Source organism: Stigmatopora argus, chromosome 2 (genome assembly GCF_051989625.1).
Source record: "Stigmatopora argus isolate UIUO_Sarg chromosome 2, RoL_Sarg_1.0, whole genome shotgun sequence".
Taxonomy (NCBI): Eukaryota; Metazoa; Chordata; class Actinopteri; order Syngnathiformes; family Syngnathidae; genus Stigmatopora; species Stigmatopora argus.
The window spans coordinates 5,041,228-5,054,653 of NC_135388.1; the positions used below are offsets into that span (position 1 = coordinate 5,041,228).

Below are 13,426 nucleotides of genomic sequence, written 5' to 3' on the forward strand. Positions count from 1 at the left end.
CCTGAATATTCCGTTTTTTATAGATCTAAAACAATGTTTATTTGAGCTTTTTTTAAAATATATTTTTAGATTTTACAAAATGATTTTGAACTAAAAACACAGAAAAAAATGATTAAAAATTACAATTATTGATTTAAAAGGGGGTAAAAATGAGGAAATTTAATATACATCTATACTCTTCATTTTAATTTGATCCTAAAACAGAAAGTCGGCACTCATGATTTACTTTCCCGGACCACACAAAATGATGCGGCTGGCCAGATTTGGCCCCCGTGCCGCCACTTTGACACACGTGCCCTAAATGTTGTTCGTTTTTTGACATTCAAGCCTTTGTGTGTCTGTGTGCGCACATTGTCTCATTGAATTGGTATTCAACATTGCTAGAGTTTTTGGAGTATGGTAAAGAACAGATTGATTCGAAACCAGTCATTGTATTTAGGGTTAATATATTGGATATTTGACTTTCAATTGCTTTTATAATTAGCTATTGAAGAGCATAGCTTTTCTCTTCAGACTAAGACGCGTGTATTTGTTTATCATGGTGATGTTAGCCATACGTGTGCTTCCTCTCACCTCCTTCTTTAGGCGGCAGGCGGCAAACGCGTCGGCACATGGCGGCGAAGGCGCAAAGGTACTTCTGCAAGCTCTCATCAGTCTTTTTGTGCAGCCGTGCCATTGCCCGGAATTTAGTCCAGTCAAAGCGGCCCAATGTTGGGTTGAAAACAACGCCGAACGTGGAGACCACCCGGTAGAAATCGGCTTCTTCGCGCCTGGTCCATCTATTGAGAGTGGAAATTAAAGTTGTTGTTTTTTTCTTTCAATTTTTTAAATTTTTCCCACAATCACTCTTTCCCACCTTTGCTGACGCTCAATCTTGGCAGCCATCTTGGTGTTAAGCGGGTCACTGAAAGCCGGTGGCGGTAGCAGCAGAGGTGCCGACGGCAGCGGCGGCGGAGGGCCGAGCGGCGCCGACATCATCATGGCCAGCTGCGACTGCGAATGCGTCTGCACCTGATGTATTTGTAAGATCTGCCGGCTCTTGGTGTAGCGTTGCGAGGCCGTGATCAGACGCCTCAGTCGGGCGGTGAGCGAGGAAGACGAGGGCCAGTAGGCGCTGGTCGCTCCGGAAACCGAGTCTGGGGAGGAGAAGATTGTGGGGAGGCGTTTGGGCTAATTAATGTCTATGGAATTTCCAGGACATGCTGACGACGTGCAGGATTTATGTGTGACTAACACTCACCTCCGGCGTTGTCGGTGACAACCAACTCTCCAGGAGAGGAGGCGTCATCCTGCGGGAAGAACATGTTACTTTACAGAAAGAGGTCTCATTTTAAAAGAGGTCGTATAGTGATTTTTTTAAAAACATCTGGATGTAGAAAATGGAAATGTGTATCGCTTGCTCGCTAACAACTGAGCAAGACCAAATGGGTAAGGAGAAGAGGCGTGACCGCCGTGTCAGTGCCTCGAGGAAAGGCGTTCGTCTCTGTCAGACTGATTATTGATCCACCTTTTCAGAGGAGACAGTGTTGGCCTTTGGCAGGCGTGAAGTTTACCTCCATATCGTCCTTCAGCAGGGCCGGAGCGGGCTTGTACTCGGGATCGTCCACATCCCTGTAGACGGGCACGCAAAGTGTCGGATTTTAACGGCATTCGGTATTGTACCATGAGATTTTTTTCTAAAAAATGACACGATGTTTTCTACTCACCCGTCCATAAAATCGTTGCCTCTCTGCTCAGCAGCAATAGCCTTGTCGTCCGGTCGGCCGACGCGTTCTAGGAAGCACAGTGCGGGGTCTGCTCGGATGGTGTTGTACTTCTCATAACCTGTAAAAATAGATAAATAATGTCGGTCTTTGTGTCTGGGAGTTTTCATCCTGTATTAAAAAATTATTATGATGTTGATTCAAGACAAATTTGCACACGCTCACCATGCTTGTAGACCCCCAGGAGCAGACATTTGTCAGAGATGATATCCCACCACAAGGCTGGCAGTTCTGAGTGGTCTGGCTCGGGCACCCAGATCTTGATTTCACTGGAGGAGTTGCGATGGAGTCAGGCAGAATTGATTAAAATATGACCTAAAATAATGTGTCTATATGTAATGTATACATCATTTGTATTTTTTTTTTCTCTTCAAAGATGCAATTGCAAAATATGATGTCAATTGCTATGTCGTAGTCGAGCTTGTTTTGACTATGTAGTTATACAATGTGCCAAAAGGTGGAGCTCTATAGTTCTCGGATCCTGTATGTTTGGAAAGGCTTCAACAGGTTTCATGTATAAAAAAAATAAAAAAAATAAATAAAAACAAGACCCTTTCATGTTATGTGGCCTGCTTCTGGGTGGAAGAAAATCCAAATACATATGGTAAATCAATTATATGAATTATACTAGTCACTCTCTATGTAAGTATATCCTCACAAATTACTGATAAAAATTTTAAAGTGTCATTTTCTTTGACAATGCAATGTTAATTAGTTCAAATCCGTTTATTTAAAAAAAAAAGAATCTGAAAAGTGTTGCCTTTGGTAATATGAGGTTTTTGCCTGAAAAAATATATAAAAATAAAACTTTTTATATAAAAAAAAAAAAGATGAATAGAACTGTTTTTATTTTTTTGCCATTACATGACATGTTTTAGGGTATGTTTTGTGTAAAAAAAACATTGTGATCTGGCATTCTTCTGTTTTAATATAATATTGTTACAAAAGCCCAGTGGTAGTCAATAAATAAGATGAATCAATAGTGATTATGAAGGAAAGATTTCCATTTTCAGAGCAGGTACAGCTCTCAAAACCAGTCATCAACTGTTGCTAGGCAATTAATCTCTCCTTGTTAAATATTTATTCCATCAACTCCCCATCCGTGTTGCTAAAAAACAGCATAGAAATAAGTTTTGCAGCAACTCACTTCGAATCCACGTTGTTTAGAACTCTCGGGGCCTCCTCGCCTATCACCTCTTGTTTCAGGTAGTACAGCATTCTGACTCGCAGCAGCACCCTGCGCACAGAAAAGCTGCTGCTTAGCATAAAAAAAGCCCTGACCATGCACAATTGCTTGAGAGACTGGTGCGCACATGCACACATACACAAATGAAACAAAGCAGCATCAATTCTCATGGTGTTTTTTTTTTTTAAACATGGACAAAATGGTGGAGGAAACACTGGGCATGCAATTAAGTAATATATACTATTTTTAAAAACACTCACAGAGGAGACAGTTTAAAGATAACACCTTTGTCATGTGCATTCCAGTGACAAGAATCCTTCTTAATTATTAGGGGAAAATGCAGAATATATATTTGAATAGTGAATATGTGAATAGTATATATGTGAATAAAATAATAACAGTTAAGCTGTTAAAAACAGTGACTTCTTAAATATTAGTAAAAATGCAGAATATCTATTTGAACAGTGAATATGTGAATAGTATATATGTTAATAAAATAATAATAGTGGAGCTGTTAAAAACAGTGACTTCTTAATTATTAGGAAAAAGGCAGAATATCTATTTGAATAGTTAATATGTGAATAGTATATATGTGAATAAAATAATAATAGTGAAGCTGTTAAAACAGTGGCTTCTTAATTATTAGGAAAAATGCGGAATAGCTATTTGAATAGTGAACATGTGAATAGTATGTATGTGAATAAAATAATAATAGTGAAGCTGTTAAGAACAGTGGCTGCTTAAATATTAGGAAAAACGCAATATCTACCGTATTTTCACGACTATAAGGTGCACCGCATTATAAGGCGCACCCTCAATGAATGACACATTTTATTTTTTTCCCATATATAAAGCACACTGGATTATAAGGCGCCCTGTCTATTTTGGAGAAAATTTAAGACTTTTATGTCCGCCTTATAGTTGTGAAAATACAGCATTTGAATAGTGAATATGTGAATAGCATATATTTGAATAAAATAATAATAGTGAAGCTGTGAAAAAAACAGTGACTTCTTAATTATTATGAAAAATGCAGAAAATTGTTTTTTGGAAGAAAAAAAAAAGGGAAGTAAAACAAAAATTATTTTGGGGAAAAAGAAGAAAAAAAAGGGAAATAAACCTATATGAAATTGTCTTTGACAGTCACACCTACTTGCCAGTTTGAAATTTGAATGCAAACCGGGGACTACGTCTCCAGTGAAAAACAGGAACAGAGGGCCATCACCTTAGCCATATCTATTTTATCCCATTTTAGCTCCAAATCTCTCCCGGGAAAACTAGAGTGTTATAAGTAGGCTACGCCCGCCCACACACTCGCTACAGCGTGTGACTAAAGCAGCTGCTGTGACGCTCCATCGCACCTGTCATCGCTCTCCTTCCTTCCAGGTTGGATGAAAGTGCTTGCAGTGCGACTCACTGACACCAACACACACACACACGGGCAGAAATTTGCGCACTGTCACTTGCTCGTTACGCAGCGAGCCAGCTGAGTTGCGTGACACAGCCGGCTGGCATGCGAGGAATCCCTCTCGGCTCTGTTCACGGGCGCCAACCCAGCCAGAGGCATCGCCGGCAAGAAGAGATAACGTAAGTGACAACATGAGCACTTAAGCGTGACATGTCATTCCTCGCTTTGGATTCTATTGAAAGCCAGGGAACGTCGTCCAGGGGGGGAAAACATCATGGTCAGCACAGCGCGTACCGGGCGATCCCCGGATTCAGCACGGCTGGACGGTGAAAACAAAAGGGAACCTTCCAATGGATAAAGAGCCACTCTTTTTCAACACGGGCCGCAATCATCCATTTGGCTTTTGTCTCCATAGCGCCCACCTCCGCTGCCTGGCTTCTGTGAGTAAGAGTGATCCATGGCGGCCATTAGGCCAGCCTGAAGTCTCATTAAGATTTCCATCACTCAACCGCTCGCTTCGTCTGTTAATGAATCAGCAGAGTGTCGGCTCCAGTGCGTCTTTTTAGTGGCTCGTCATTACCGGAGCAAAGGGGAGGGCGTGCCTTGGCGAAGGAGAGCGTATTGTATTTGGAGATGACTAGATTGCCTTTATTGGATATAGAAGATTTGTTAGGAAATATTTTTAAGCTGATTTTTGGGAGGACATTCGTCTCAATTTTACAAGTAGAGGTAGTTTATTTTGCAAGTATATTTTAAGGTCACTGGATGTGTGTTTTTTGTCAATGTTTCTATTTTCAACACTATACTCTCGTCTTTGTTTCACAGTCGAAACCCAAAGTCAAAAACAGGTACTGTATTTTCACGACTATAAGGCACACTTAAAAGTCTTAAATTTTCTCCAAAATAGACAGGGCACCTTATAACCCAGTGTGCTTTATATATGGAAAAAAAAAAGTGTCATTCATTGAGGGTGCGCCTTATAATGCGGTGCGCCTTATAGTCGTGAAAATACGGTACTATGAAATATTTAAGCAAATTTAAAAGGCAACAAGAAATAAACCTCAGTAACGTCGAATACTTTGGCTGAATTGAAAAAGGTTGGGTGTCAAAAAGATGCTTTGTCCAGTTTTTTTTTATAACAGAATTGCATGACAATCCCATGAAACTGTGGATCCGTAAAAGTTAAGATTTCAAGAATAAAGCCAACGTAGTCCAATGTAACGAAGATCAAAATTCAAGAGGAAAAAAATAGTATCTGTCAAGCACAACGTAGTAAAAATGAATTGTCCCGTTCGAACATACTTGTTGCAGTGGTGCTTGAGGTGTTTCTTGTAGCCGTCATCCTGCAGCATGTGCTCCGGGTTGTGCTTCCGCAGCCACTCTGCCTTGTGGATGTCGAAAGAACTAGACTGGGTTTTCATTTTCTTGCCTTTTCGTCCACGAGGAACGGGAGCAGACAGGCCTGAGAAATGCAAAGGAACGTAATGTTCACTGCCGCTCCAAACCGTTTAAAAGGGATGTTTGGATTGGATTGGAGAACTTTATTCATCCCGTATTCGGGAAATTTCATTGTCACAGTAGCAAGAGGGTGTGAATGTAGATACAGGAAAGGCATTTTAGACATAAATAGATAGGTAATAAGTTGTTATGTTGGCGAGTTCCCGTACCCAAGTGATTCTGGAGCTCCTTGGTGCGGCCGTCTTCGGAGGGTGCGATCAGGTCCCACATGAACCCTTTGATTTTGTCGTCGCCGCGGTAGTGGACCAGGCAGTAGGCCAGCAGCGCCCTACAGATGGACTCCACGTCCCAGTCGGTCAGCTGCTTCTTGAAGCGTCCATGGACTAGGATGTCTTTCCAGCGGCCCCACCTTGGAAAATAATAAAACAAAAACTCATTGTTACAAACTTAAACCCTATCGAGAGGGAAAAAAAACATCCTACTGCAACCCAGATTATGAATAAGCGCAAACGCACGGATCATAACCCACCATCAGAAGTTACCGGTGATAAACTTACCCGTATACAAGCAGATTTTTCTCCACACGGAAACATTCCGTGCGACCGTAACTGTTGGGCCTCTCGTGGGCTCGCCTGACTTTGGGCTTGGTGTCATCGCTATCACTTTCCCCCTCGGACAGCTCCGCCAGCTCATCCTTCGTGGAGCTAAAGGGTCTGGTCTGCTTCCTGACGCGGGGCGTGTCGATGACCAGGCTGTTCTGTAAGTGTGACAGCACATTTAGTTCAATTGTAAAATAATTTAGACCGGCTGTGCACCGGAAATTCCATGAGAAACGATCCTGAAGTTCTAGAAAACCTGACTAAAAAGTGTCCCCTACCAAATATCCTGCAACTTATATACGTACTCTGCCATTGGCCATTTCCATATCGATGTCTGCCTTCTTTGCCCACTTGTCCCAGAAGTTGGGGTCATCCAGAGAAATGTCTGTGCGGTTACCGGATGCCACAAAACTGGCCTAGAAAAAGGACAATCTCAGCAATCGCATTTGGTATCCATGGTATGAATTGTTGTTGTTGTGAATGATATATGCGACATCACCTTGGCAAAGGTGGACCCTCGACCTTCGGACTCGATAGTGATGGTCTTGGTTCGGCGCTGGAGGATCTGGTCGATGTCCTCCTCGCAAAACTTGGCCCCCTCGTCCTCCTCATCCATGATGGCGCCGTAGGCTCCGCGTCGTAGCAGATCCTCAATCTCCTTTTTGGACAACTGTTGCTGGACCGGCTGGAAGAAGGAATAAAGTCACTACATGGGGGGAAACAGCCTTTACATTGCAATGTGACAAGTGCCTTAATTGGAATGTTCTATTGTAAAAGAATAGTCAGAATTACTTCTTGTAGCTTTTTTATAACATACTTTGAAAGTTTGATTTGAGCTTCCAAACTTAAGCAAGAGAGATTTTTGCCAAGGCCAAAAATAAAGCCCGTAGTTTTTACTAATACTAAAGCTGCCTAATAACGAAACTCCTATTTTAGGCCTACTGTCATTATTTAATTTTGAAGGAAAAAAAAACTTTATTTTATAATTGTAATTTTGGAACCTCTTAAAATAGTTAAAATAGTTTTTACTAATACTAAAGCTGTCTAATAAGGAAACCCCTATTTTAAAAGGCCTATTGTCATTATTTAATTTTGAAGGAAAAAAAAACTATTTTATCATCTTAATTGTGGAACCTCTTAAAATAGTTAAAATACATTATTTAATTTTGAGGGGAAAAATATATAATTTTAATTGTTTAACCTCATAAAATAGTTAAAATAGTTTTTACTAATACTAAAGCTGCCTAATAAGGAAACTCCTATTCTAAAAGGCCTATTGTCATTATTTAATTTTGAGGGAAAAAAATGTTATTTAATAATCTTAATTGTGGAAACTCTTAAAATGTTCTCCATTGAATACCATACACAGTCATAATAGACAAACACGTCAATGCCGGTAAGAAAATATTTCTCCTATAACTTTAGCTATCAATAATCAGAATTGCGAGGCGTGTGTGCTAAGTACTCGAGCACCATCCCAAATGTTAATAAATATAATAAAATATTCTCCGACTCACCCCTGCTCCGGTGTTTCCCGGTCCACCAGAGGCACCTCCTCCCAGGCTGTTGTCACGGCCGCTCATGCTCTGCAATACGGCTTTGTCCAAACCTAGTTTGAGGCTGGCACGGTCAAACATCTCCCGCTCGTACGAGTTTCTGGTGATCAGTCGGTACACCTTGACCGCCTTGTTTTGACCGATACGGTGGCAGCGGGCCTGAGCCTGCGCAAATACGGAAGGGAAACATGTAACTAACGATGGAATAAGAGGGAGTTTTGAGCCAAGTGTTTATTTTTATTTGTTTTTTGAGTGGACTAAAACCTTTTCTAATTTGATTTAGTTCACCTGGAGGTCATTCTGTGGATTCCAGTCTGAGTCGAATATGATGCACGTGTCCGCCGCCGTCAAGTTAATGCCCAAGCCGCCGGCTCGTGTGCACAGCAAGAATACGAAGCGATCCGAGTCGGGCTTGCTGAAGCGGTCAATGGCCGCCTGCCGCAGGTTTCCGCGAACGCGACCGTCGATCCGCTCGTACAAGTACCTGCGAAAACAGTTTTTCCACTCATTGCTTGCTGTCTAAATCAAGATTATTTTAGAAATCAAAAATGTTTGGCAATAAAAATCAAGTTTTGCTCTAATTGTTAAGCATTTGCATATTGAAGTAAAAAAAAACGTATCAACTGTTCTAAATAAAGAAAAAAAATGCATACCTTCTCTGAATGAGGTAGTCTTCCAAGATGTCCAGGCAGCGCACCATTTGTGAAAAAATGAGCACTTTGTGGCCACCGGCCTTCATCTTGGGCAAAAGTTTGTCAATGAGGACTAGCTTTCCAGCAGACTGTACCATGGCTTGCAGGTGGAAGTCTAAGGCAGCTGGGCTGTAGACCTCCCTGAAGTCCTCCAGGATCTTCTCTTCTGCCCCTGAAGCGAAAATATAATGTTAAAACTGCCCGACCTAGTCATTGGTAAACATCTGAAGTGTCATATTTTTGGAGTCCAATCCTACCTTTGATGAGGTAGGGGTGGTTGCAGCACTTTCTTAACTCCATCATTGTGTTGACCAGGTTGGGCATGTTGGCCTGCCCGGCTCCCTTGGCCAGGAAGGAGAAATTCTTCTCCAGGATGGCACGATAATACTTCTTCTGAATGTTGGTGAGTTCTACTTCGATGATGGTTTCCTCCTTCGGCGCCAGCTTCTTCTCGACATCTTCTTTTAAGCGTCGCAGCATCATTGGCTTCAATATACCCTGCAGCTTCTGCACCTGTTGAGCAAAAATAGGACAACTTTGAGATATTATTTCAATACGGTACATAATTCGCGAGTGGATAACATTATGTGAACTAGTTCAGGACAGACGTGTTTACGACTACATTGTGAATACTAAAGTCTTTTTTTCCCTTATTATTCTTAAATTCTTGTTGGGCAATGATAAAAAATAAACCTTAAAAAAATGCTACAAAAATATTTTTCCATTTAAGTTAGATACAAATTCATAAAAAACATGGATGGATCTCATGCTTACAAAAATACAAGCATTTTTTTAAAGTGATTGATGAGGAGGCAAAAATAAAAAAATAAATCCCTGCAGGTGCAGTCACAAGGGTTCGACCTAACGATACACTAAAATCAATATTAAATTAAGATTGCTAATGACTAATTCCTTGAGTCTTTTTTTCCCAAATGGCTTGTTGCATAGTTATCTGTAAACAGCAGTTTGGGAATACCTTGCAAAAAAGTCACTTCAAGGACATCAGGGAATTATTAGTCATAATCATAATGTCCAGGGTCGAACAGCTCCCATCGTAAAACTTTATTTCCCACGACCACATTTATGTAAGGACACTGGGTACTCTGATCTCACCTGTTCTTCAGTCTTGAGATCCCCAAACTCCTGCATGAAAGTGTTTTCCGATGGAAAACGTGCCGGCTCCAGGAAATGCAGGAGGCTAAAGAGTTCCTCTACAGTGTTTTGGAGCGGGGTGCCTGTCAGCAACACCTTGTGCTCCTGCCGAAAAGCAGAAGAAAAGCCACAAACATTGAAGCGGTGGCACGATCGTAAACATTGATGGATTGTCCTACCAGGCTCATAAGCTTAAACCCTTCCAGCAGCTTGCAGTTCTTGTTCTTGAGGCGATGTGCCTCGTCGATGATGACGCAGCGCCAGTCGATGGCGTTGAGCTCGGGGCAGCCTCCCAGGATCATCTCAAACGTGGTGATGAGAGCCTGGAACTTGTAGGCGCCTCGCAACACACGGCCCTTGAAATGGAATTACAAAAAAAACAAATGAGAGAGGATAAGTCGAGCCTTTTAGCTCAATGCTAATTTGACAAATTTCAATACTATTTCGCCCGCAGGAGAGACTTAACCCTGCAGCCGTCCTCCTCCCACCCACAGGATTGTTTATTTGTCAGCATCGACTCACTCCGCCTCTGCATTTGTTACCATTGCCTTGACAACGGGCCCCGGTGGCCCACTCAATTATACATCAGCCTCCTTCGCACAACAGACAAGCCCGGGAGGCGCCGGAGGAGCGCTCGGCCACTCGGAGGCTGCACTGACATCACTGTGAGGTGGCGGCATTGCTCTGCTACGCTACGAATTGTCTTCGTTTGTTCTTGGGAATGCTAACGGCTAACTGAACGCTAGAGTAGTGTCATAGTTTGCTGTGTCAAAACAACATGATTACATTCCTCCACATTAGATGGTTCACAGGGCGCATGGAAAACAAACAGTCATCCACAATGACATTCACACCTTTGGGGAATTTTATAGCAGAGTTGCCACTTAGCATTGATGGCGCAAAAACGGCCGATCCATTTTTGATTGACAGGGCGGCAATCGATGGAATGATGAAACAGATTTGACATCTTGCGCCATCGATGGCGGCCAATGAGTTAAATATTTATATGTTTTGGCTGACATCAAGGCAGTGAAACTAGAGCTGTCAAATGATTTGACAACTATTTTGTCAGTCGTTGAATGGTTTAGAGCACGTGTGTCAAAGTGTCGGCCTGGGGGCCAAACCTGGCTCGCCGCATCATTTTGTGTGGCCCGGGAAAGTAAATCATGAGTGCCGACTTTCTGTTTTAGGATCAAATTAAAATGAAGAGTATAGATGTATATTACATTTCCTGATTTTCCCCCTTTTAAATCAATAATTGTCATTTTTTTAAATCAATTTTTTCTGTGTTTTTAGTTCAAAAATCATTTTGTAAAATCTAAAAATATATTTTAAAAAGCTAAATCTATAGATCTGTTTTAGATCTATAAAAAAACTGAATATTCAGGGCTTTTAATCCAGATCTTTTAATCCATTTATTTAAAAAAAGGTAAATATTATTTCTAAAATGGTTCAGCCCACATGAAATCAAGTTCACATTAGTGCAGCCCGTGAACCAACCCAAGTCTGACACCCCCTGGTTTATGAAACTCAAAATAGCCCAAAATTTGGACCAAACGGAGATGATAAAAAACCAATTTTTGTGATTTGCATTCTTAAAAACTTTCAGCAAGCATCCGTTTAAGAATGACTTATCATTACCTGTGCATCCCTGAAGTACATCTCATACTGCTGCAGCATCTGCCTACTAACAACACTGCCGTGGTAAACGATGACATTCATGTGTGTCCAAGTGCGGAACTCCCGCTCCCAGTTGGCGATAGTAGACAGCGGGGCGATGATGAGGAAGGGCGCCTTGATGCCCACGCGGTAAATCTCTTCCAGGAAAGTGATGGACTGGATAGTCTTTCCCAGGCCCATCTCATCAGCCAGAATGCAGTTTCGCCTAAAGATTAGGGGTACATTATTAGTCTTGTTGTTGTATGGTAGCATTATACAGTTTCCAACATGCATAATTTTGTTCACTATCGTTAGAAATTAAACTACAGGTTAGTTTAAATTAGGATACCAAAAAAAAAAAAGAATTGTATGACTTTATGTTAATCGACTATTGAACTGCTGTTTTCTGTTTACAAGTTGCTATCTGTAACTATGATTATGATATGATTTGATTTATTCCCATTAAGCACCGTAAGCTTACCCGACTACAGTAAAAAAAATAAAAAAAATGTTCTTATTAATCTGCCTGAACACTTACTAGGAATTATTTCATGATACATGTTTGCTTTTTTGTTACAATAATTTTGATTCTCTATTGAAACACTGACTATTGTAAATGGCATAATCACATATCTCCTAAAACCAGCCTCATACACACTTTACTCAGGCTGACGCATGTTAACATTTGATAATCTCTTATTTGAAAAAGCAGCAGATTACATGGCACAATGCAAAATCCCTATCATTCTGCAAACACTGGGATGTGCAGATCAACACGTCGAGCCTGTCAACGTGTTTATGTATTTTTTCCCACGTTTACCAGAGCTGCTACTAAAAAAGAAAAAAAGAAAGTTCAAATTTGCAGAGACAATTTCCCCATCAAAACAACAGTCTGCGCCGCCATATTGTCTCCTGTTTCCCCCTCCACACTCACAATAAAGCCTTCCTATTCTACTTTGACTCAATACTCATAAACAGCACTGGATCCACCTGTTCTCTAATCCTTTAAAAACAAAGTTAAAATCAACATTGTCGCTATGGATGAAGCCGTGCAACTCCAAGTAATAAGACCGTAAATATTCTCTCACTGATTCAGCCTACTTCTTTTTTTCGGTCCCTTGAATCGATCGTAACTGGAATGTTCGGATTCTCCCACAAGTTTCACCTCTCATCTGAGCTCATGCTTTGGGGGTACATGCAAAGAAGCTTAGTTATAACACCATTAGCTAGAGTACACACAGACTGGCATACTGTACTCCGCATACCTGTCAACCTCTGCCGATAACTGCCCTTATAAATGATTATGATTCCCCTTACAACCCCCCCCAAAACCTTACAAACACCGTACGGTGTTTGTAAGGTTTTTGGGGGGTTTGTAAGGGGAATCATAATCATTTATAAGGGCAGTTATCGGCAGAGGTTGACAGGTATGACTCAGTGAACGACTCATATGATTAGATAATTAAAATGGTTATATATACTATTTCATGGTAAATCTAGGCCCGATTATAAGTATACCATGGCCTGGTGACCAAAAGTTGGAAAAGATGATTAACTAAAAACCTGCAATCTGGGTGTATAGTCCATTGAATGCAACACGTGTTTAAAATAACAACAAAGCAAATAATAAAAATCAAAGAGAGCAGGCACCATATTGAGAAACTCTTTCAGTGGAGCATTTACACATCTGTCCAGAGGAGGGGGTAACATACTGATATTCCGGCCTTCTGCTACTGATGAATCGCTCTGCGTGGGCACAGTAAACTCCCGCTCGATAGAATGTATTGCAAGTATAATGGACTGTGTACTGCACGAGACTCCTTTTTTCCCCGATGGTGAGTGAAAAGGGAAAAGGCACGTTTCAGGAAAGTCCAATAATGAGGCCAGGAACACAGAGTGACAACAGCCTATGGGAAATGTTATTCCATATTTATTATCACGCTTTTGTATCTA

General features: G+C 41.2%; 1 protein-coding gene across 8 annotated transcripts in view; it reads right to left on the reverse strand.

Moving 5' to 3' along the window:
* chd9 (chromodomain helicase DNA binding protein 9) overlaps positions 1–13,426 on the reverse strand; it is a 56,586-nt gene that overhangs the window by 9,400 nt on the left and 33,760 nt on the right. For all 8 annotated transcript variants that reach the window (XM_077594808.1, XM_077594791.1, XM_077594783.1 and 5 more), the window contains 19 exons: positions 11,456–11,699; positions 9,994–10,170; positions 9,776–9,919; positions 8,920–9,175; positions 8,624–8,834; positions 8,259–8,454; positions 7,932–8,135; positions 6,914–7,099; positions 6,720–6,830; positions 6,373–6,572; positions 6,025–6,224; positions 5,660–5,819; positions 2,911–3,000; positions 1,929–2,032; positions 1,707–1,824; positions 1,554–1,611; positions 1,241–1,289; positions 857–1,136; positions 574–779 (listed from right to left, as the gene is read on the reverse strand). In XM_077594808.1, coding sequence (XP_077450934.1) covers positions 574–779; positions 857–1,136; positions 1,241–1,289; positions 1,554–1,611; positions 1,707–1,824; positions 1,929–2,032; positions 2,911–3,000; positions 5,660–5,819; positions 6,025–6,224; positions 6,373–6,572; positions 6,720–6,830; positions 6,914–7,099; positions 7,932–8,135; positions 8,259–8,454; positions 8,624–8,834; positions 8,920–9,175; positions 9,776–9,919; positions 9,994–10,170; positions 11,456–11,699 — 3,194 coding nt within the window. The remainder of the gene's footprint in view (positions 1–573; positions 780–856; positions 1,137–1,240; positions 1,290–1,553; positions 1,612–1,706; positions 1,825–1,928; positions 2,033–2,910; positions 3,001–5,659; positions 5,820–6,024; positions 6,225–6,372; positions 6,573–6,719; positions 6,831–6,913; positions 7,100–7,931; positions 8,136–8,258; positions 8,455–8,623; positions 8,835–8,919; positions 9,176–9,775; positions 9,920–9,993; positions 10,171–11,455; positions 11,700–13,426) is intronic.